The sequence below is a fragment of the Sylvia atricapilla genome, chromosome 10 (assembly GCF_009819655.1).
Source record: "Sylvia atricapilla isolate bSylAtr1 chromosome 10, bSylAtr1.pri, whole genome shotgun sequence".
Taxonomy (NCBI): Eukaryota; Metazoa; Chordata; class Aves; order Passeriformes; family Sylviidae; genus Sylvia; species Sylvia atricapilla.
In genome coordinates, this window is record NC_089149.1 from 13,807,373 (window position 1) to 13,832,482 (window position 25,110).

General features: G+C 38.9%; 1 protein-coding gene across 2 annotated transcripts in view; it reads left to right on the forward strand.

Moving 5' to 3' along the window:
* Positions 1 to 24,066, forward strand: part of CAB39 (calcium binding protein 39) — a 41,566-nt gene extending 17,500 nt beyond the window's left edge. For both annotated transcript variants that reach the window (XM_066326010.1, XM_066326011.1), the window contains exons 2-9: positions 3,738 to 3,894; positions 11,431 to 11,595; positions 15,411 to 15,529; positions 17,462 to 17,630; positions 18,335 to 18,394; positions 19,819 to 19,884; positions 20,747 to 20,890; positions 21,690 to 24,066. In XM_066326010.1, the coding sequence (XP_066182107.1) occupies positions 3,781 to 3,894; positions 11,431 to 11,595; positions 15,411 to 15,529; positions 17,462 to 17,630; positions 18,335 to 18,394; positions 19,819 to 19,884; positions 20,747 to 20,890; positions 21,690 to 21,878 (1,026 nt within the window). In that variant the 5' untranslated portion in view covers positions 3,738 to 3,780 and the 3' untranslated portion in view covers positions 21,879 to 24,066. The remainder of the gene's footprint in view (positions 1 to 3,737; positions 3,895 to 11,430; positions 11,596 to 15,410; positions 15,530 to 17,461; positions 17,631 to 18,334; positions 18,395 to 19,818; positions 19,885 to 20,746; positions 20,891 to 21,689) is intronic.
* The last annotated feature ends 1,044 nt before the right edge of the window (positions 24,067 to 25,110 follow it).

Below are 25,110 nucleotides of genomic sequence, written 5' to 3' on the forward strand. Positions count from 1 at the left end.
GGTCAATCCAGTGAATAAAAAAGACAAAGCCTTATAGATGAAGCAAACTGCATGGATGCCTGTGCATTGACAGAGCTGGAAGTTAGATCCTATCTGAAACAGTGGGGTACTATCTCTGGTTATCACAAAAGCCCAAATGTCCCAGTGTCCTGAGTGTGTCAGTGGAACTTCAATCTCTGGGTGCTTGGCCGTGTGCTGTGTTGTTGTTTGATGGCCCACTGGGATTGATAACACCACTTCAGATTTCTAATTGTCACTTTGACCCCTGTGCTTTGGGGACCTGACATTTTGTTACCTGTGGCCTACCTGAATACTGATGAAATAAAATGCACGCCTGAGAAGGCCTGAGGTTTGTGTAATGTTGTCCATGGTCTCTTTTAACAAATGGATGAACATGAGGTTTCTGGAAGATAAAGCAAAGCAGAGCACAGAGCTGGCCGTGCACTTGGTGCAGTTCAACTCCTCAGGAATCCTGTGATCCTTTGTTTAGCCACAATCAGCGTTTTATCCTGAATTTGCAAAGCAACCAGGTGCTAGTATTGTGAATCAGTTATCATTTGACATGATGTAAGGCCTATTCTTATTTACAGAAAATGTCATTTGATGTTGTTCCCTTTTTTTCTTGTGTTGCAGATGTGGGTGGTGGCAGCTCTTTCCGATCCCACACAGATGTTGTCATTGTCTATTGTGCACACAGTGCTGCTGGGGGTAGTTTTCCTGGGCTGAAAAAGGAACAGCCTGTCTGTGTTCTCCTGCATGAAGTACAGCTTTGAGAGACAAAGCACTGCTCCTGCTTTTTTTTTTTTTTTTTTTTTTTTTTTTTTTTTGGCAGGATGTGGCACAGGTTTTTCAGGAACAGAGTTTTGCTTCAGGGTTTGTGGGATCTTCAGTCTTGAGGCCCCAGATGATGTTCCCAGCAGTGCCATTGCGTTCCTTCCAGTAATAAAACTGAAATGGCATAAGCAGTGTATTTACTCCATTTTATAGGATTAAAAAATATACCTTGAAGCAAAATGTCACCTTCAGTTATCAAGGATGTACATTTCCTTCATGGTCGTTCCTGATTTTTCTAAATTGCTTATGAGAGGTTCATACAGGACCTTACCTGGATTAGGAGAAAATGTGTAATATAAATGCATGCTAGTGGGCTGTTATTAAATGATTATTTTCACCTAGATATGCTAGTAGATAAAGTGAAGCTTGTGTATGACTCGAGTATATGTATCTGATTTACACAGAACCTGGAAGGTTTCAGGAATAAATCCAAGCTATGGACTAGGGTTAATTTAAAGAAAAAATTAGGAACTGTCTAAAGACAAGTCAAGTTTTGCAAACCTAGACCTTGGGCACACGTGAGGACAGTTGTTTATCAGTATCCTGTATTTCCATAGGTTTTCCATTGTCCTTGTATCTTTTAGACTTGAGGAGTAGCAGAGTTCTGATCCAGAGAATGAGTCTGCAGAGCTGTTTTCTTTGGTTTGATTTATTTTCTTTGTATATTGGTGTCATACCAGATTTTGTGGTTCCATATGTTTTTGTTGTCTCAGCTGTTTTGATTCCTAGTGGATTTGCTTTTGTTTTAATGCATAATCCAAGGAATTAAGGCTGGCAATTTCTCAAGGCAGTCCTCTGTTACATGGGTATAGCCATCTTCCAGAATGAATGGACAGAGTAGTTGGTAAGCACTATTATTATCAGTGATGAGATGCAAACATGAAAGAATCCACATTTGTTTTCAGGGCCTGTCTTAATTTGGCAGAAGTAGTAATCAAAGGGGGAGATAAAGAGAACATTTAAAATGTTGCTGTGATGCTCAAGGTATGCCATCTATGTTGTGAGGAAGTTGTGCTTACTTTCACACTGTCTCTTTCTAGGAAAAAAAAAACCACCTTGTATGAAAATATCATAATTTTCCTTAAATGTTGTTTTAAATGCCGTTGTATTTTCTTTAAATAGCAGTCAGTAGTGGTGCTTTTCTTAGCTGTAGGTTTCTGTTCCACTAGATGTGGTAAAGTTTGAGGCATAAAATTCTCTTGTCAAAGGAATGACCTGTGGGTGCTTTTTGATCTCTTTTTATCTCCTGCATTTGTAATTTCAGTGCTACAGCCCCTTCTTTGTGCAGGCTGTGAATGAGAGATTACTGTAATGACCATACTATGAAATAAATGCAACACAAAGTCCTTGTGATCTCTTAAAGAATGGAAATGGTTGGTGGAAGGTCTTGTTTCTTTTATCTGGAAGCAAACTAATTAAAAATTACCTACCTTATGCTTTGTTAAGTCAGGGAACAGTGAACGTATGATCTCTGCAACTGCTTGCCTGAAATCTCTATTTATGGAAATTCACTTGGTTAAAGAACCAAGCTCTTCTGTACTTACCTTTTAAATTGTTGCCCTTGGGCCAGACAAACTTACTTGTTTTAAAAGTAAAAATAACTCCAAAAAACCCATTACATTAAGATTTTTCATCCCTGATCAAAACTGTTGAAAAAGTTCAAGAGTAATGTTTTAGAGTTCCTGATGGATGTAATCAAGGAGCAAAGTGCACTGTGTCAGATAAGAAACTTCAACAGGTGCTGGGGAGAGTTGATTTGTTACTCGCTACACAGACACTGCAGGGAGATAGAAATTCAACTTTCAGGATAATACCCCTTCTTTGGAATGACAATGTGGGCTCTGCTCTCCTCTGCCAGCTTCAGCTGTCTTTTGTGTCTAGCAGAAATAGCACTTGTCAGCATTTTAAATGGAGGATTTCCTGTTCTTTTCTGTCTAGATTAGAGTTGTAGAAGTATGCTTTATGGAATTCACTTGTAAGAAGGTTTTATTATTGTTTAAATGTGGGTGTATGTGTTTAGTAACAAAAGCTTCAGTACACTCTTTTATCCCAGTAGTACTTCTATTTTGTACACAAGAGAGTGTATTTATGTGTCTGTGTAAAAGTAAATACATGTAAATATACAGAAGAATAAATGGGTTTGGATTCAAGAGGCAGATATTTTTAGGGAAAGAAACTTTCTCCTGTAAGACACGTTTTATCTTTTTGAGAAGGATACACATCAGATGTTGGTTTTAATGTTTTCAAGTGCTATATGTGTCCCTGCTAGGTGTCAAATTTTATTTCCCATAAAATGTGTGAGGGTGAGACTATTTCAGTATTATTATAGATATGAAAATGGCAGGACATGCCAGGTGTCTTGGCAGGAAGAGGTTGCTGTCTGTAGCCTTGCCTGCTGCGTGTTCATAGGTCCTGCACTAAGGTGCAGACTTTGGGCTCTGCTTTGCATTTGCAAATTCATTATGGAATGAGTCTGGGTAAAAGCATGTACCTGGGCAGTCATTGCAGAGCCCTGAGACACGAGGAGCTGTGTGTCAAACACCTCATGTGAGAAGGCATTTTACTTGACAGCATTAATTGGAATAATTGATCCTTCTAAGTCTTGCCCATTATGGGGTGTGTGTGCAGTATGTGGCTTTGGCTATAATTAGTGTACTCTTTAATTTGCTCCTGAAGCACATGATGATGATCTTAATGTGAGTTCTTGGATTGTGTATCTTGTGTTTTAAAAGAAATGGAAATACAAGAATTTAACTTTGTCATGGCAAGCTCTAAGTTCACCTGTCAAGGATCATTGTTCCATGTGTGACTAACTTTGCTCTTCTCTCTTGATCTTTGTGTGTGTTGTATTACAGAGCTCAAGTTTCTATTTTTGATGTACTTTCTTTCTCCTCCTTTTCCAGGTGAAGCAGGAGCCATAGAAGGAAGACCTTGTGGTTTGCAATCATGCCATTCCCCTTTGGCAAGTCCCACAAGTCTCCTGCAGACATAGTGAAAAACCTGAAGGAGAGCATGGCAGTTCTAGAAAAACAAGACATCTCTGACAAAAAGGCGGAAAAGGTACAGTTGTGATGGTCCAGTTACTAAACTGTATTTGAAAGTGGGGGGAAGGGGAAATTACAGCTGCTGAAACAAAATCAATTAGGAATTATTTTGGTGGTTTATACTCTGATAAAGGGTAATTTATGAACCTTTGAACCAGGTGTGTGTCCTGTTGGTTGGTTGGCTTACGCCAGTGGCAGCTGATAATGATACTTTAAATGATTTGGAGCTGTAGGACACTGCATTTGTTTAGTAAGCAGCTCACAGCTGTACAGTGCTCTGGTGCTTGTGACCACCACAGTGCCTTCACTACTGCACAAGTAGTTCTGTCTCTGCTTGTCAGTGCAAATCTTTACAGAGCAGAGTGTCTCTTACTGATGCTGAAGAACTTTGTCTCTTCATGGATAGAGAATATATTTTGGCTTTCCTGCCTCTTCTCCAGCTCACAGTAAGAGATGAGAAGTTCCTGTGCTAGTGCAGTTTCCTTTAGATGGATGTCTTCTTACTGCAGGCTCTGTATCTGTCCACAGTCATTTACTTCTCAGCTGGCACTCTTGATTTTACAGCTTTACAGAACTAACCTCATAGTTCAGCCTGTGTGCAACTGCATCCCACCTAGTGAATTGTGTGGAGGTTTAGATGAGCACCCTCCTTGGAGGCCCTCCCAGCATTATTTAACTATTATGTGCCATTCTTGGCATCCACAGAGTCCCATGTAAGAGTTAGTTACAATCTTTTCATGTTCACCTATATTTTTAAGCAGAGCTCCTCTACATTCAGTTTTACCTAGCTTTGGCACTACTACTTTGAAGGATCTTAATTAAATTGCCATCTTAGTTCTGCTATTCTTTAATAATTAGCATCTTCTACCCCTTTGCCACCGTGTGATATATTCCAGATATCTTGCAGTGTACCACAGTAGTTTCCTCTGATGCTTTTCCTCTCTTATTGGACAGAAAAATGTTACATTCTGTTATCCAGGCTTGTTTGAAGGATTTTCATTTGCTGCTGCTTTTCTTCTTTTTCTAAAGGAGCCTCCCATCTCCCTCCAGGAGAGGAGGGATAGAGGCATTCTGAAGGGTCTCTGATGAGACTTGGCACTGCCTCCTTTATTTCGGCCTCGTTATTAGTATCTGGAGATGTGGTCTGGTCTTAAAACCTATACTCTTTTGTGTCCTCCCTTTTTGCGTAGATCCCTGATGGGGAGCAGAGCAGCTCATCCCATTCTGTGTAGCTGTGTACTATAGCACATGCCTGTTTTCCTCATGCTGTAGCTGAGGGTTGGTATGTACCATTTCTTCCTGCTGGCTTTAGTCCCACACCTCCATCTTTTGAAAGACCTCATTTATGTGAGGCTGCTGCTCTGACAAGAAGTGATGTGCTAAGCCTATGGAGTGGTTTTTCCTGTGTCATACAGAAGGTAACACACTTTGCTTGCAGCACAAAGGCAGCCCACATTCACTAGGTTCAGTGTGAGGAAGGCTGAATGCTGACATCCAGGAGAATGAGCCTGGCTGTGGTAGTGCTGCTCCCTGTCATCTTTGCTAATCACAGAGGAGCTGCTCAATCTGAACACTCACACCACCAGAGTCCACACCTCCGTGCAAAGATTCATCAGGAAGTATTTGTTTCCTTGGCAAGCCAAGACTTCAGGAAGATAACTCTGGCTGTGGCTGTGGATGGTTAGCTGGTTTGATGGAGAAAGTTCTTCAGTATCTTATAGACCAGTAATTTATGGACCAGATCTTTGAGGGCACAGCTCTGAGCAGACACTCTGAATTTGTGCCTCCTTCCTGTCCAAGTCTGTAGAAATGACTGGAGTGAATTTTGGAGTTAAAAGACAGGAGGGGTCTGAGCAGTAGCCTTCATTAGAAAAGAACTAACATTTCTTCATTCCCGTATCTCACTATTTAGGCATCTTTTTCTGTTTCGTTATCCTTTTTATTATGATGATCCTTTCTGCAATGTAACTTTTTGGCCTCCGCAGAGAAGAATTCTGTGCTGGTGGCAGGGTGGATTCTGCGGCTAGTAGTGGAACAGAAATGGAAAAACTCATTCTACATGAACCACAAAAATTGCTGCCTGATCCTAGAAGGGGAGAAGGATGCAAAGACTGGTTTTGTTTTTATGACTTCATTTTATTAGTGGTTAGGCATGTGTAAAATATGGTTTGTCTCAGTAATTTTGGCATTGTTGCTGTTTAATGCAGGGGTATGCTTTTGTCACCTGTCACAGATCAATGGTGTCATTTCAGTGCTGGGTCAGCGTGCTAGATACTCAGTATTGGTTATAAAAGTACCAATTTGGGTAGAGACTGCCTACTTCTCTTACACTGTTCTGTTTCTTATAATAGTTAGTGTGTTGCTACAAGAAGAATGGTCTTTAACAATTCTGTTGCACAATTGGAAATACAGATTTATAAGAAAATCAGACAAATAATTTTCCCTGAAAGTTATAAGTGTAATTATGTTTGAACAGAATCCCTCATTTTCTTCAGGGCTTAGGCTGAAGTTTAAAATGGTTAATGTTTTGTGACTGGAAACAAAAATCAAATGAGGAAATAAAGATTTTTAAATCTTGGATAGTGTGTGTTCCTGTCCATTCTTTATCATCAAAATGGAAGATATTCTTCAAAGTAAAAGATGTGAACCAATACTAATGTCTCGTTCAATTACAATTTCCTGTAATACTGGAAAATTTGTTTTATAATCAAAAATCTGAAATTCAAGTGTATCCTAGTTACATGTTAATCTACCTTTTGAGCTCTGTGAAGACTGGAGAAAAATTAACCAGGTAGTTCTGCAGGTCATTTGAAATGTCCTTTAAGCTGTGGTGCTCATTTAGGAGCTGGGCTGCGGCTCCCTGCTCCCGTGTCCCTCGTGTGCCACAGCTCTGGTGTTTGCTGGCTGCACTGCTGGCCTTGGCACAGAGGTCAGGGCTTGCTCTCTGTCAGTATTTTGGAAGGGAAATGAGATTGTCAAGTGCTTTATAACCGAAACGTGTTCAGCATTCCTGCTGTCCGTTCTCCGTTGCTTGTGCTCTCTCAGAGGGGGGCTAAAGGGAAGGGAAAGTTCACCTCCTTTCCTCTAAGCAGGACCTACCCTCGATCCAGTCCATTAGTCAGTCTTTATTCACATCTCTTCCTCCTCTTCGGCTGATCCCAGCATTTTTTTTCATACTACAGTTCCCTCGGTGTGTAGCACACATTTACTGTTGAGCAGGTAAATATTGACTTGTGCAATCAAGTTGTTCTTTGCTACCCTCTGACCTCGGGTTAAGCTGGTGTGGGCTGTGGGGGATTGTTGGAGGCCTGTTGTTACCCCAGGCATGGTTAGCCTCTCTCCTTCACATCCCAGCAGTGTGTGATGGCAGCACACGGAGTCCCGGGGCTGCCCCAGGAGCTGCCTGCCCCAGCTGACCCAGGGTGATGCTGTGCCATGCTGCCATGGGTCAGGTTTTGCTCGGGGAGTTAATGCTGTCATTCAGAAAGCAGTAAAGACTTTGATTTGTTACGCCTGTGTGTACAATAATCTGTGGTTGACAGAAGGCTAAAGGTTAAGTAATAATCTGCCTGGCCTCCAGTGTAGGGCTCTTACTCAAGGGGTAAAGATGAGGCTCCTTCAGGAAACAGCAGGTGAGAGGACATGCTTCTCTTCTGATTGAACTTAGCTCTTCTGTGCTGTCTCCATGCTGAATGTTTACTGGAAAATCTTACCATCGTTTTTGGCCTTTCAATGTACTACTGCACTGATGGAGTTACTAATACATTTATGGAATTGTATGTATTTGTAAGCACTTTGAAATCTGGCCAGTTTAAATAGTTATTAAAATGATGCATTTTACTTGTGATAGATACTGCTCTAGACTAGTAAAATGATTCAGCCAGTACAGGCTCAAAGCTATATCTGGTTTATCTTTTTGATGAGTATTTTCATTACTAGGGCAGTTTCTGTCACTGCATTGTCCATGTGTAGAGAACTCCCTGCCGCTGGGGTTCCATAGGCCTGGAGGCTGCCAAGCTCACTGGAAATATTTCAGGACTGGCCATGTGTTCTTTATCTTTTTCTACTGTTCCTAAACCCTGAATAATCCAGCTGTACAACTCTAGATAGAGTCTCTGGGGTTTGCACTGCTTACCATTTAAAGAAATACTAAATTTTAGGGTATTTCACTGATCTTTCCAGAGGCTGGAATAAACCATAGCTATAAAGACATGCAGCTCTTCTGGTGTAACAATCATATATGTGACTTCATGGTGTCTGCTTTTATTTTTAAATGGTATCTTCCTGTCCTTTGTAAACATAGAGAAGTAAGTACTTCCTTTATTTTCCTTGCTTTACATTTGACTTTAATACTGTGGCTTGGTATTGATTTTCTGGCACCATTGAATTTCAAATATGACTTGCCATGAAATTTGTCTCTCAAATTCAGGTTGCTCCTTCTCAAGTGTTGAGAGCATATAAATAGAGATGTTAGTACTTAAAAAATATAATTTTAATATAAAAATATATATACTTAGAGACAATAAAATATATAGAGAATATAGATAATTCTGTATATATAAAATACACCCTGGTCATATTTTGTACTGAGACGTATTTTATGTATTTATATATCATACGGTGTCTGATTGTTAGTTCCACTTCTGGTCCTGGGATGAACCTCATTGTGTATTTTGATATTTAGAGATTTTTTTTTCCCCTCTTAAGAGAAAGCAATGCATTAGGCAGTTTAGATCTCAGTATCTTAGAATATCTTGCAAGTAATGCTAGCCAGCCTTGTCTTATCATTCTTGATTTTATTTGTTTTTAGTGTTTTTTTACTTGGTTCTTCGCACCAATATTTAACGTAGCATTATATTTCTAAGTGTAACCATCTAAATTCCCTTCTGCATCTGAAATGGCAAAAATAGGTCTGCATATCTTGTATTTGGATTATGTCTGAGAGTTCATGGAATATGCAAGAGTAAGGAGGTTCTAGAAATTTGTCAGAATGTATTTCTAGTCCTTTTGATGTTGAATTTTAGAGTAGAAGAGATGAAATATAAAGATGGTACATTTTATGAAAGTGTAGTGTGCATCAAAAGACATTGGTTACTGATACAACACTTGCAGAAACCCTCGTACTTCTGTTTCCAGAAGATGCCCAGAAATGATAGCTGGAGTGATGCAAGGCAGACTCTTTGGTGCTGCAGGTGCTCAGACACTGGTCCAGGTTTCCTGGAGAAGTGGTGGAGTGTCCATCCATGGAGCTGTTGGGAGCGTGGCTGGTGTCAGCCTGGCTCCATCCATGGAGCTCTTGGGAGCGTGGCTGGCCATCAGCCTGGCAGGACTGAGGTGGCCCTGCCTTGAGCAGGTGGCTGCATCCTGGTGGCCTCCTGAGGTTCCTGCCAGCCTGAGCTGTGCTGCTTCTTGGGGATGTGGTAGCCTTGAGCTTAAGGGTCTTTTCCAGGCTCAGTGATTCTGTGTCTCTAGCTACTACTTCCCACTAAAGCTTCATGCCATGCCAAGTTCAGTAAAGCACATTTAGGTGGTCTTGACGGTTGTGAAGAGCACTGAAGTCCTGCTGTCTCTTACTGAAGTGCCCGAGCTGTATGTTCATGTTGGGCTAGAAGGCTTTTTTGCCTTTTAAAGCCCTCAGTGTTTGGAAACAGTGCCTTATTTTCTGCCTGGTTTGCAAGCATTTCCACTGCTGGGGTCTGTCTTGGGCTGGGGGTGAGGGAGAGCCCTCAAGTGCAATTATTGAAGTTTTGGGGTTGGGAGGCTTATTCTCTCTCCTGGGGTTTTGGTAGGACAACTTCTCCACTTGCATTCTTAATTACAGGCATGCCCTCAATACTGCCATCATTTTAGCTGAAACTGGCAGTTACTTGAGCTGCCTTTCTTCCTCTTTCAAATCTTGCTTTCTACATTAGTGTGCAGGGACAGACTTGGCTTCCTCTTCCCTCGGTAGCCATGCATCAGAGATCTCTCTTCATATCTCCACGTCTGACAGATGTTCCTGTTCTTCTACGAAAGAGCTGTTTCTTCTGAATTTCAGAGAACACTTGTGTGGTGTAATTCTGCTCCAGTATGGTGAGCTGCTGTTCCCATTTCATGTCTTCAGGAGCTGGTGTGAATCAAACTAGTCTTACTGAGCACCTGCTTCTTGCTGTCTTACTAACAGTGCACAGAAAATCCTTTGGAATTTCGATTGAGGAGGAGACAACTGGGACTAGGAACTGAAGTTAGCAGGAAGAGGGAGGCAGCAGGCAATGGAAAGTTGTGGAGGAGCTAAAAATGATACAGACCCTCCTTAAAGGTCATGGAATCCTTGCTTGCATACCTGGCAAAGCTGGAATGGCTTTAGCTTGAATAGCACATGGGTCATGCTGATCTTAAACCTGTCTGGATAAAAAGCACAAATGAGAAATCCTTTTACATACCCTTTATAAGACTGGCAATATCCAGAAAGTGATAATTTTTTCACTTTAATTATTTTCCATGAGCTATCAGTCATAAATACTTTACATTAAAGTGTATGCATACTTCGTTGGCATGTTCATCTAATTACTAAAAATCAGTGCACTTACAAACCATTCAGACTTTTTAGGCATGTGAAGAACCATTATAATTAAACCAGCTATTTATGATGATCATTTTCAGCATTTTGCCCCCAAGCTGAGTAAACTGGTTTGTTTTTTTTTTTGGTCCAATACAACCATGTTTTAAGATTCAGAAGTGGGTGTTGAGAATAATTCTTGTTGATTTGTATTTATTTAGTTTTACTTGTGAGTTAACTGTGTTTCCACTGCTGAATGCTACTCCAGCTCATCATGGCAGCTTAGGAGTTCCTCACAAGTGACAAGTCAGACAGGCCTGTATGGCTTCTGTAAAGTGGACTTCAAGCAGGGAAGGGTTTTAGACCTTTAATTCTGTCCTCTTGAGTGTATCTCTTTCTGGATCTGTTGGTGAGGTTGCTCTTGTGTGCTGAGATAACCTGAAAATTAAAGTTGGTTCTCCTTGAGGTTTTGTTTGTTGGAAAGACTTCACCCACAATAACTGGAATGGGAGCCTAGTGTTGGACAAAACGTGATGTGTGCAAAATCTGTAGGAGGGATACATTTGCTCTCTCTGAGCAGTTCACAAGGCACAGGCATGAGGCTCCATGTCATGTTTTCCAGTCTGATCATGCACATCTGTGTTACAGAATGGAAATTTTGTCAGGTTCTTTTCATCCTGTTGCTGTTCTTTAGGGGATTTTTGAATGAGAAGTTAAAAGGCAGTAAAAAGGAAGAGATTTTTACCTTTGGTAACTAAATGATGTATGTCTTGCCTCTGCTTTTTATTGTCTGGGTGGTGTTTTTTTTTGGGGTTTGTTTTTTTTTTTTTTAATGCCAGTGTCATAACAGTCTTATTTGCAGGAAGAATATCTATTTTTTTTTTTTACCCAGTTGCAATTTCCAGATTATTCCCCCCCCAATGGAAGTTTGCAGACTTGAAGAATAAAGGAGTGTGCAGTTAGAAAGACAAATGGCATTGTGCTCTAACTGTATTTTTTTCTCATTTTCTTTAGGCGACGGAGGAAGTCTCAAAAAACCTTGTTGCCATGAAAGAAATCTTGTATGGCACAAATGAAAAAGAACCCCAAACAGAAGCTGTGGCACAGCTTGCTCAGGAGCTGTACAACAGTGGTCTTCTTAGTACCCTAGTAGCTGACTTGCAGCTCATTGATTTTGAGGTAAGAAGGGAAGTTTGATATTTCTTACATTCTCTATGTTAAAACAAACATCTAAATTCCTACCACTTGAATTGATTAAGATGTTTCAGTCTTCCTCTTTTATTTTGTGGTTATGACACATCCATTAGAAAGAGAACTCACTTTTCCAAACTGTGTCTAGATTGAGCAACTATAGGATATGAAATCTGTGAATTTTAGGCATGTAAACAACACAGATTTGAAGTAGATAAGTCTCTAATCTGGTGGTACAGTTCTGTTAAAATTATGGAATAATTCTGACTTGTTGTGTGCACTGGAGGGTTAATCTCTTAGTAGTAATCCGGTAGTGGACACAAACATTGATACTACAAGATGTATCTATCTGTTAATTTTGCTACATCAAATTACTAGGAAAAGTGATAAAATTATTTATGAAGAAGTTTAAATATATAATTTAAAGCTGTTAGTTTTATTAACAGTCCAGTATTTCTCTCTCTTTTTAGAAACAACTGATGCAACCTTTTTGCTTTTCCTTGTCTTTTTTTCTGCTTATTAAAAAAACAAACCCAAGTTTTTATTGATCAATTCAAAATAGCAATACTTACTTATATTTGAAGGTATCTCTCTGCAAGCCTCTGTAGCATTTGTCACCACATCACATGGAATAATTGACCTTCCCTGCACCATGGAGAAAAATCCTATATCAGTTATGAGATGTTGCACTGCAGTTGGATTTTTCTCTTTTCCCTGAGGTCTCACAAGAAGCATGTGCTTGTCTAGGAAAGGAGCCAAACCCTTGCATCTCACTCCACAGCCTCAACCATAACCATCATTGCCCTTAAGAGTGCTTAAAAATGGGATTGTTCATAAACAAGTTGCTCACAATACAAACACAACAGTTTAAAGTCCTATTGTAGTCTGACATTCCAAAAACAATGGCTTTCTTCCCTGTTCTTTCTTCTCTCCCCTGCACCCCACCCATAACTCCCTCTGATTGTGTTTAATTGTAATACAGTGGTATTTCTTCCCTACCCACACAAGTGTTTATACCATACATAAAACATTCAGGTTATTAAATAAGCAAGGAAACCTGGGGAAGCTGAGAGGGAATGCCAAGATGGGATGGCCTTTAATTGCTGAAGAAAGGAAATCATGAAACGTCATCTGGATTCTGCTGACCTCTAGATTGGTATCAGCCTGGTGTTTACTCAGTCCTGTTATTAGCAAAGGAAACCTTCATTATCTCATGGTAGTGAAGAATGATAACGATTTGCACAGGCTTGCTCTCATTAAGGAGAACTGTGCTTTTGATTCTAAGAGGACATGGAAAGATTTAAGAGTTGTTTCCTGCCTGTGGCTCCTCTGCTGCTTTGTTTCACGAGGATGTGATGGTTTCCCTTGGAGGGAGAACAAGTCAGTCACTGCTTTCTAGGCTGGACCACGTCTGCTTTTATGGGTGGGAGCTGGCAGACTGTCCAGCTATTGTTGTTACCTAGAATTCATGTCAACACACCTGTGCTCCAGATGTGCTCCAGCTTCCCAGCTGTTCCAAAGCCAATCAGATGTTGCCTTTGATATCCCAAATGTCTGTGTGGGTTTACTGCATTTGAAACAATTTTTCCATTACTGATAGAAATACTTATTTGATTTTCTGGCAGTTTTTAAACTTGAAGAATGGGTCTAGAATTTTTTCTTTCTGGTTTCTCACCACAGCTGGGGGTTATTCAGTGACAAACTTTTTTTTCATTTCAGTCTCACTTCTGAAGAAGGTTTCCTTGTAGAACAGGAATAGACAGGTTATTGATACACAGGGACTGTTCATTGTGGCTGACTGTCTCAAATATACTTGAATCTAAATTGCTATGGTGAAAACAACCCATAGAAAAGTAAGAAATAAAACCTAGAAAAATAAAAAATTTGATATTTTAATAAAGGAAACAGTAATTATCCAGCCCTTGCCTTGTGCCCAGGCCTGTTTAGTGTTGCCCTTCCCTGGAAGCTTGCTTTCCAATGAAGCAGCCAATACAACCATCTCCTTACCAGTCTTAACACTCACCAGTTATCTCCTGGCTGCTTTGCACTGAAAGAGATGGTATCCCGGGTGGAACTGGGTTTTTTGTTCTGTTGTTCTGGGATTTTTAAAACGAAGAATAAAAAAAACCAACCCAAAACAAAACTGCCTTTTGCCCAGGGGAGCTGAATCCTTCTGCTGAGAAGACAATAGAAGCACAGTGTCCTCTCACCTCTGGCCGTGGTGACTGTTGGCACAGGTTATTGGGCCATGAGGTCACTTGGCAAGGCACAGGAAAGTGCCAGAAGCTGGCTGTGGGATTGGGGTGGGATCATAAGGAGAAGCTGTTCTTGCTGGGGACTCGGAGGCAAACGCCGTGACCAGCACAGCACTGGCAGTGCTGGTGAATGGGACTTGATGATTATATTATGTGGAGTTTGAGTAAAGCAATCCCTGCAAACACTGCTCTGCTCATGTCAGAACAAAGAGTTCTGCTGTTGCTTTGGGCTGGCTTTCAATGGAATTGTAGTTGAGAAAACAAGCGTTTACAAACACTCTCTTATATCCTGAAAACAACACTCCAGCAAAACTGTCCGTGGTAATTCACAAACATGCCATTTGTAAAACTCCAGTCCTCCTACGTTTTCATAAACATTTCATTTTTTTTCTCATGCAGTCTTTTTTACACTGATTAGAAAACGGAAAGAATTTTAAATAATTGATGTTGTTTTTAAAATTCTTCCTAGTTAAGTATGCCCTGCATTTTACTCAAAAGCTTCCTGGTGTTACTCAGGAGATTTACAGCACAGCTAGAGCTTGTCAAGAAATATTATCTCCATCTAGGTTTGGTGTAGAACATTCAGGGAACCTGTAGGTGGAGTTGCTTAACAGGCTTTTATTTGCCGGTCTAAGCTTTGTACAAGTTGGCCTGGTCTTTTTCTGGAATAGATCTGATAACACATGATCCTGAAGGTGTCTTTGTGCAGTCCAGAATGGACAGTAAATTGCAGAAATCTGGCTTTTAAATGGTGCATGTGAATGACACTGAAAAGTGCTTATGTTTATAATCAGCTTTTTGTTCTATGTCTGTACCAGTTCGTCATCTTCAGCTGTGGTCTGACAGAAGAAATAAACAGGAGATGTATATTTATTCAACAAAGAACATTTCCAGTTCCTTTTACACTGTCTGGTGCTATGCTTGTGCATTTTTTTATGTATAATTTGTGCTGAATTCCAGCATCCTGGTCTTATTCTTGTTTTGTGCCTTGAAAAATGTGAGACTTGCATTTTAGGTCAGTGGATGATTTCTGTGTGTATTACTCATTCATTTATTTATTCCACTTTCATAAGTTGCAGTTCTAAGTTGGATGTTAACACTGCAGTTGGAAATGCTCTGCACACTCTTAATGGTGGCATTGTGTCCCTAGACAAGGGGAGAGGATAATGGAATGTTGAAGAAATACACTTCCAGGCAAGAGCACAGTTAAAAACTGTTATGCTGTTAGCAGAATCAAATATCAAATAAGCCCAGGAGACTGATGCTACATAGAAATATCTGATGAAACATCAACTGCCTTTACTTCTGAATGTAAATTCCCCATGATCTGGCTGCAACGTGGTGTCATGTTTTGAGTGCTTTGGCATATTTGAAATAGGCATAAAGAAAGAGAATATTGAATCTGTTCAAGATCAGAGTATGGAGGCTGCCTGAGCTGCAGAACCCCCCCCCCCCCCAGTACAGCTGCATGAGGTGATGATAATGTTTGATTGTTAACTTGTCTGTGGACTTCACTATTCTGTATTTAACTGCTGCTGTTTTTGACAGGGCAAGAAAGATGTTGCGCAAATTTTCAACAACATTCTCAGAAGACAAATTGGTACAAGAACTCCCACAGTTGAATACATCTGCACTCAACAGAATATCTTATTCATGCTATTAAAAGGGTATGTGCACTCTGAAGCATAAATAAGCTTTTACATGAAGCAAAGGCTTTTTTAATGCATGGAGAAGAGTGAGTTCGGACATGTTTGTTCTTCCCTTTGCAATATGCTTGGTTTTATTTTCCTTTGCTTGGTTTTTAAGTAAAGGAAAATTTAGGAGATAGAACACCAACCATCTATTTTTGCATGAAATATAACTGAAAATTGAGAACTGTTACTACTCTGAAATACTCTTACTGGGCTAATAAGACATCTTCCTTTCAGTATACTGTTTAAGCCCTTTTTAAACTATTCTCTTGTGAACTTACTCATCAAGAGTTGAAGGCTGTTCTTTTTCCTTTTAACCACAGTACTTTCCAGTTTGTTGGCCTATCTTAGACTTCTTATTCATAGTGATTTATATTGCTGTATTGGCACAAACACACCAACACAAACCTGACCAAAAAAAGAATGATTTGAGGCATATTGTGCATTCCAGACAACTGTTTCTTCCTCTCTTCTTTTAATATCTGGTGTGCTGGGTATTGGAGGGTCATGCCATACTGAATACATGTAGAGCTGCAGCTCTCAAACATGAAAGCAGAAAATAATTGCTTGCATTACTAGTGACATTAATTTAAAAAGTTCTGAAAATTGCAATTCCTCTGTTTTATTTTGGGACAGACAAGCTCATGAAACATTAACAAACCATTAGAAATTACGGCTATTTGTTATTCTGGACAACTATTTGTAATTCTGGCTACAGCTGCTGGCTAAGTTTGCTGTAGTTGGGGAGTACTTATTCCACCTACTGGGATAACTCAAGGATGTATGAAAGGACCACTCATCTCAGTGGGATATTTGGCAGTTGGTAGCATTACTTGCCTCTCATGTCATTTAAATGTTAGACAAAAAAAATATTAGTTGTGACATAATGCAAAAAATATTATTGATTCAGTGCTTCTTCAAAATAATTTACAAAAGAAAGCAAAGATATTTTAGGTACAGAGAAGATAAAACTTTTTTCAGTGTGTTCTCATTGGCTAATGAGGGCTGCAGCACATTGGTGCTCAGTGCTTTTAGTCTGTGTTGTCACTCTTCAGAGACCTTTATTCTCACAGGGCTTACTGAAACTCATATTTATAAGTCAGGATGTTTAAAATGGGTATTTAGCAACTTATATGTTACATCTGGTATCCAACTGAGACAAATTTATGTCAATTTAAACTGTGGCATGAATTGCAAACAGTTCAGTAGATTTCAAATCTCCATGACAGGTTGAATGGGATAGTATTGCAGGATTTAATGAAAATTATTTCAATTTTTTTGTAGGGTAATATAGTTAATGCTCAGTATCCACAATGATACTTTTCTGCTGAAATTTTGAGGAATTTCAATTAGCTTCCACTGGTTTAAGAGGGGGGATTCTGGAGGTGTAAGGCAGGAAGGCATGGGAGAGGCTGTGCCTACTCCAGAAGCTGGAACCCCATGATGTGCAGCACAGTCAGTGATGCTGAAAACTGTTGAAATGGAAAAGTACATCCGTATTTATGTCCAGTCTTGTTAACCCCTCATGGAAAGTTTTATGTAAATTGTTGTCATGTTTAAGCAAGCAGCTTTCAAGGCAAATAATTTACTGCTTTTCCAGATGTCTGCAATCCCACCAATATGAACACGAGAACTGATTTTGAGAGAAAAGAAAGGATTTTTATTTAGTCTTGTTTCCCAGTTTGTGAAAGTCCTTTGAATTGGCTATAATTCTAACTGGCAGCTATTCCAGCAATATTTTGTAGCAGTATTTAAAAGTGGATTTTAATGCAGGAATAAATACCTCTAATTTTTATGGGTTTGTTTATTTGATAGTACTGAACACTGTAATTAGCAATGTGATGCTGCAGTGCTAATTCGTGAAAATTTATAAATTTATAAAGAATCTTTGTTGGGTTTTTTTAATAGGTACGAATCTCCAGAAATTGCTCTAAACTGTGGGATAATGCTTAGAGAATGCATCAGGCATGAACCACTAGCTAAAATCATCTTGTGGTCAGAACAATTCTATGACTTCTTCAGATACGTGGAAATGTCGACGTTTGACATCGCTTCGGATGCGTTTGCCACCTTCAAGGTAATTTCCTCACTGCCTTGGAATTGTTACTTCTATACTTCTCTGCTCTGTGAGCCCGCTGCTGTGTGTGATGTTCTTGGCAAAACAAGCCTTGGGAAGGGGAAGAAAACAGGAGTGATGCAGATGGGTAAGCTGGACACCGTTCTTCCTTTTTTCTCAGGATGCAAGCCACACCTGTAAATACGTATTTTGTATTTGCTCCTCAAAATTTTGTTCTGGAGAGTAAGCTGTATCATGCATTACCTGAATGGAGGTTTACTCCCATGCCAGAGGCTTTAAATCTGTGTCTGCAGCTCCTCCTGGGAATATTCAATGCTGTTGCTTTGTCTGGGGACATTTTCTGTGGCCCATTTTTTGTGTCCCTAAAACAATGAGTTATGGAGACAATAAGTATAATATTAATCAATATTAAATGGTGGGTCCTAACCTTGGTTGTATGTAGCTGTGTGCAGAGTATAGCCTTGATCCAAATAGCACTCTTCAGTGATAATTTCTCAGGCTGTTTCTCTGTGAATTAAAGTAACTCATCACAGATCAAGTGATGCCACGATCCTGAGCAGTGTCCAGGTAATTGCATTCATGTCCTAAACTAGTGTGGTTAATGAAATAGCAGAATTTTGGATTAAATGTCTTATGTGTGTGAGAATGTCTTTGTACTGTTTAAATCCTTACAGTGACAGTGCTGGGTTTGTGCTTTTTTACAGGATTTGCTTACAAGACACAAGTTGTTAAGTGCAGAATTTTTGGAACAACATTATGATAGGGTGAGCAGACACCTTTTCATATTTAGAGCTCTCTGGTACTGTGTATCTTATTTGAAGGAATTGGCGGGTTTGTTTCTTGTTTAGCTCTGATTTGGGAGATTTCCACACCATATTAAGTCAACTGAACTTGGGCTTCAGTTTCACCCCCAATGCCAAAACAGAGAGTGTTGGAGAGTTTCATTTATCACAACATTTTCAGCGACATGACTTCAATACTTTTGCCTTTCAACACATTATTCAGAACAAGTTCCACAAAGATACTTAAGTCTTTAAATTTTACTGTGATTAAAACTCCCAGACTTCCCAGGCAATTAAAAAAAAAAAAAAAAAAAAAAAAAACAAAAAACAAAACCAACAAACTTGGACTCACATTGATATTTTTAAAGGTTTGTCTCCAGGCATGTTCACTAAAGCACAAATATCTGCTCTGAGTGACTCAGCTTTGAACAGGAGACAAAAATTTTTATTCCCTTTTTGACTACTTCTTCTTTAGCCCTGAAATATCTACTGAATAATGCTTTAGACACTGTTTGGGAAGCAGTTAAGAGGCTCTGAGAAATCAGATGTGTAGAGCTGATACTTAGCTGACCTCTTCATCTCCTTCAGAGCAAAGTTCTTCTTTCTGTGAAATCATATCTGAAACATTAAGAGAATTTGGTCAGTGTATTTCTAAAAAAAGTGACAGTGAAACTGTATTTAACAGTGTTACAGCTATGAAACAGACTACTCAGGAGTAATAAAATTTGACAATATTAAAAAAACTAAAGAGTGTGCAAGGTAAATGTTTATTTTGGTCCTGCCTGACTCAGTGATGTCACCACGTTTTGACACATTGACTGGCAACTCCAACTGGTGACTCTGGCGTTTGTTAAGCCCTGCACAAATTGAAAAGTCAGTTGGATCTGGTGAGTGCAAGGCATCCTGGTGTTACACTGGACGTGGTGCTGCGGGAGCCAGGCCTGGCTGCTCCTGCAGAGGGAGCCCGTGCCGTGCTTTCCAGGATATCCTGGGAATGGGAACTGGGGAGCAGTGCCCGGGGCAGGAGCTGTCACCTCCAACATCCCCTGCCGTGGACTGCCCTTGGACACTTCAGGGACAGGGCAGCCGCAGCTTCTCTGGGCAACCTATTTCTAAAAGGAATAAAGAGCAAACTCCTGCTACTTCCCAGTAATCTAAACATTAAAGTCTCTTGAAAGAGTAAATACTTATTTTTTAAAGTGTATTTATTATTCCATGTTTAACTTTGTATACGCTGTAAAAGTCTAAGTAGTGACAATGTAGCGATTTACAGGAATCTACTGAGACTTCAGAGTTAGTTTGGTTTTGTTTGGAATTTGCATCTCCTCCTGTTATTGCATTAATTTGGAAAAAGATGCCTATGACACTTGAAAAAGTCCTAACCCTTCTCTTTATTCTGTGTTTAGTTCTTCAGTGAATATGAGAAGTTACTTCATTCAGAAAATTATGTGACAAAGAGACAGTCACTTAAGGTAAGGCAGTTTTATTTTCTTCTTAAATGCAAAGAGATTCGCTTTATTTTCAAGGTGAGTTAACTTTATTTGAAATGGCTTCTGTAACAGCTTTGAATAGTATTTATTATAATTCTCTGTACATTTTAATTCTTGGGATCAGATATTTTTTTTAGTCCAGTTCTTACATGATTTAGTGTGCAGCACAGACCAAACTAATTTCTCTCCCTATGAAGAAATAGCTCCTCAAGTTTCTTCATTTTTGTTGATTTTTCCCTTCAACAAATCTGGTTACATTTAAATAATTTAACAAAGATTCATGTGATGTGCCTAAAGCAATACTGATCTTACATTCAAGTAGGTAAGAAACAGTGAACACAAATGTAATACAGAGCTTGCAGCAAAGGTGATCCTTGTGGGAAAAATCCTTTTAAACCCTTTAGGTAGCAAAAGAAGCGTCAGTATTTCACTTTAAGTACTAACCTGTTTTATTGGGTTTTTGTTGTTGTTTTTGGTTTTTTTAAAAGGCATTCTTTCTATGCTGAATAGCTTCTGTATAAGTGAAAAAAACAATGAAGTCATGAGGGAAAAAAATGAAAGATTTCTCTGTCCTTTCCAGTTCATAACAGGGGGGAACAAGTGTGATTTTTCACTTTTTGTGGAAAAGAAGTAACTGTGTTGTTGAAATAACAGGCTAATGCACCTGCAGTTGAAATTTAGGTGCTTAGTTCTGTTGTTACTTTATCTGATGACCACTGGTACTGCACACAGAGCATCACAGAGCACCACACCACTTCAGGAGGTTTGAAAGCATTTGTAAACAAGTTGATTCTTACGTCCAGTGTTAGTAATTTTTTCATTTGGGCTTCTTTTCTGCCTTCAGCTTCTTGGTGAATTGTTACTGGACAGACACAATTTCACAATTATGACGAAGTACATCAGTAAACCTGAAAATCTCAAACTAATGATGAACCTTCTACGAGACAAGAGTCGTAACATTCAGTTTGAGGCCTTCCATGTCTTCAAGGTATGTTATAAAACCCCACCAGGAAACAGAAAGAATCTGAGCAGAAGTTGTTTAATTGACTAAACTGCTTAGTTGAGCCAAAATGGAGCTTATCTTAATGTCTGCTAAGTGATGAAATAAAGGAAGCACTGATGTTTGCTTTATTATGGTCCATCTTTACAAATAGATACCTTGGTTATCTTTTGAGTACTGTTTAGAAACCACTTAGGGAATTCATGGGGTTGTCAGAGTAATGTCTCTTAGAAACTTCTGGAATTAAATGCAGTAAGATAAGGAGGAATGCATGATTCCATATACAATCAAGGGGTTCAGAAGTGGTTCTGTCACACTACACTGCATGATCTCTGAAGGTCAGGTCACCTGAATTGTAATTGGAACATTATGACAGATGGCTTCTGACTTGGCAGCAGACAGGCAGCAAGAGTTGTAACTTGAGGTCTAAAACTTTGCAGTGAAGTGTGAGATACCCATCAGATGCTGCACATGATATGAAACCATAAATTTGCTATAGAATTTAACCATAAAGTGTCTTCAGTGGTTTCTGCAGAGGCTGTTGTGGCTGGTCACCTCCCACAGACTAAATTTACTTGGGCACTGCTGTTCAGCTTATGTCTTGATTAAAAAGAATAAAAAAGGAATTTTGTTTTAAAACTTGCATTTACCCCATTATTATTTTCTGTGGGATACTGGGATAATTAAAGCATAGTTTTAATTTATCATCAGTATTTTGTTAGATAATTTTTTTAACTTAACCTCCTGTTTCTCGCTGTTGTGCTCAATGCCTTTTATTTTCTTGCAGGTGTTTGTAGCCAATCCTAACAAGACACAGCCTATATTAGACATCCTTCTAAAGAACCAGACCAAACTTATTGAGTTCCTCAGCAAGTTTCAGAATGACAGGACCGAGGATGAACAATTTAATGATGAGAAGACCTATTTAGTTAAACAGATCAGGGATTTGAAGAGACCAGCGCAGCAAGAAGCTTAAACTCCAATAAACCTTTAAAATATTAAACCCAAATTCAGCATTTGCTGTTAGATATTCAGCATCAGGCACTCTTATCGATTCATGAGGAACATTACTGCTAATCTGCTGTTCAGTGAACGGTTTTTGTTTTTCTCTTTTCATTTTTAGTCCAAGTTGAGAAACATAGCTGCTGCTTTCTTGCACAATGTGGACTTTCTTGATATTTGTGTCATTTCAGAATTCAAAGACACTGCTTGTTTTAGGAGTCCTGAAAAGAAAGATTCTAGGTTCGTGAAAGCAAACATATAGATACTAGTTTGGTCTAGGAGAGAAGGTATTCATGTAGTTAAGTAACAGGTTGCATGCTTGCAAATCTGAATAAATCTGTATGTTTGCACTTACCTTGTTTGAGATAATGAGCACAATGTGACCTGTGCATACCTGGCACCATAGTATAAGATTATATGCCTTGATTTAAAAAAAAAAAAATGTGCAGTGCTTTATTTGTAATCAAAGGGGAAATGTATCTAAGATGTGAGCTTATTGGGATAAACAGTTGTCTTGCAAATAAACTGATATTGAAACTTAGCAACTTTTAAAAGAGTGAAATCTCAAGGTTCATAAGGAAAATGTATATATGCCTTTCACTGCTTTATAGAATTTTTTTCGACATGATTTGATTTTTCCGAGACTTGACTTGTAAACTTGGAAATATGTTCTATGGGGTTTTGTTAATTTTACTTTAAAGGTATTTCAGACAGTAGACCTAGCAGTGACATTTTGCATTTCATTTCAACAATGCTTGCTGGTTTCTTTTGTATATAACTCCTAGGCTGCTCATTTCTTTAAAATATGATTTAATTTGTACAGCAGAGGAATGTTATTGTATTAGTCTGTAACTATTACCTAATATTGAGTTTTGCAAAATGAATGCTCATATGTAATTGAATACTTCAGATCACATGGAAATGCTGATTTAACAATCTTAAGTACTGCAGCATTTAAAAGGAAACAAAAACCAAAACCCAAACAAATTCTTTGTATTCACTTATCTAATGAGGTGCCATCAGTTAGGGTAGGCTGAAACAGAGAACTGGAACCCTTTCTACTACATTCTTACCAGATAATATTGGCCTTATTTAATTAAACCAGCATTGTGCTCACCAGTTCTGCAAATGGCAAGGATTATGCTAAATTAATATCGATTCCTCTGACTTCTGGGGAGCCTGCAGTGCGTCATTTCTTACAGTAAATAACCCAGTACAATAGTTGTGTGAGTGAGTGACTTAATTCCCTCCGACCTCAAGGAACAATTTCATAGCTGTCCTAGGATAACAGAATGATCTCTTTTTTTTTTTTTTTTTTTTTTTTTTTTTTTAATTTTCTTCTTTAATGCTGCAAACTATCAGTGTTTATAAAGACAGAAGACCCAACTGATTTTGCACCATGTTTTTGTTACTGTGACCATACAAAAGGAATCTATTAAATATAGCTAAATGATGTTATTAAAATTGTATCTATTCATCATATAGTAACGCTAAGATCACAACCAAGCAAAAACTCGTGGATTGGGGTCTGAAAGTTCCAATTCTGCATGACTGAGTGATTGCGAATGCTACAGAGATTGTTTGTTGCTTCCTGTCCTCTTCCCATTTGAAATATTTCGCAATCAGTGATGTTTGAGCTGATTTGAAACCTCCACAAGGGAAAATCTCAGAGCTCCAAAAAACTGAGTATTTTCCCTTGGTTGTTTAAAACTGCTCATAACATTAAAATTGGTCTTTTAAAGGTTCTTCACGTGTCCTTTGCAAACAGAATCATTTTGCTTACAGGAAAGAGAAGAGCTGACTCTTCCCGGAGATGCCAGGCCAAGCTGGCACTGAGGTGGTGTTGTAGTTCAGTACTAACAGTCTGTTATATTTGGGTTTATCATAGCTTAGTGGAGGAAAACATTATTTGCCAAGTTACTCACCATAACATGTAAGACTTCCTCTTTAGAAAGATGTAGACGTGCTAAAGATTTCTGTGTGTAAAGAAGTGAAAACATTTGGACTGGAGTAGAGGTTTCTCTCTATTAGGCCTTGGAATCAGTGGCTATGGTGACTTTTTTAATATGTGGAAACATTTGAATGTTGGCTTTCGAAAAGAAGTTGTATTTAAATTAAAGCTCCTTCGATGTGCTGTTCATATTAAAAAACTTGTTCTGGAAGTGGTTTCTTATCTGCTTGAAGGCTTAAGGGTATTACTAAAACATATTTAAATGCAAGCAGGTTTTTGTTTGGCTTTTTTTTTTTTTTTTTTTTTTTTTTTTTTTTAATAAGAGATGTATACAATTGTAATTCTATTTCCGTGGTAGCATTTCATTTCTCCTGAGGAAAATGCATTTCGTATCCAAAAAAATCTGGCTGGCCCCATAATTTAAATTAAAATAAAATTTTGAAGAAAAAATTGTGTTTTTTACTGTGTTACTGAAGAGGATCAGTTCCTTGTGGATGTGTGTCAGGTCTCCTTTATTGCCTTAGAATGGCTCAACTTTCTCCCTTTTAAATATGATATCATTCTAAATCATGAAAAACTCTGGCTTGCACAAACATTTTTAAAGAATTGAGACAAAGTGCTGTATTAAAGATGAAATCAATTTTAATTAATTGTTGGTAGCCTCGCTTGCCTCATTGTATTATTATAGCTGATTCTATTTCTTTTTGGCATGGCTGAGGGCAAGGAGAAGATGTTATTTCCTGCATCGTGGCTGCAGACAGGACCTGATAGGATTGGTTGATGAATTTTTGGCCCTTCACTTCTCTCTGATTTTCAGGACCTGAGTGTGTAATTCATCACCAGGGTCTCCTCACTGCGTCTGGAGCTGCTGTCACAGGTAACACCCAGCTGATGCCATGTGGTAAACGTCAGGAGAGTGTTATGTTTTGAACAACATTCAGGAGCTTTTGATGCAGATTGTGCAGATGGTTTTGTTCAGCAACGTGGCTGAACAAAAACTTGCCCTTCAGGAACATAATTACTTTGCAGACAGAAATATTTGGTCTTTGATAGCCCTCACTAGAGACCACACCTGTCTGAACCTCTACAGGAAATGTTAGCATTTCTCTAACTCACAGACAGGGAGATCACAAATCACAGGGGGAAGGAGTAATTTGTACTGGTAGTCAGACAAATGGCAAATTTTAATTGAGTGGACAAACTGGGCCCTTGACAAGCTATGTGAAACAGCCCTGGTGGGAGGAAGCACAAGAAA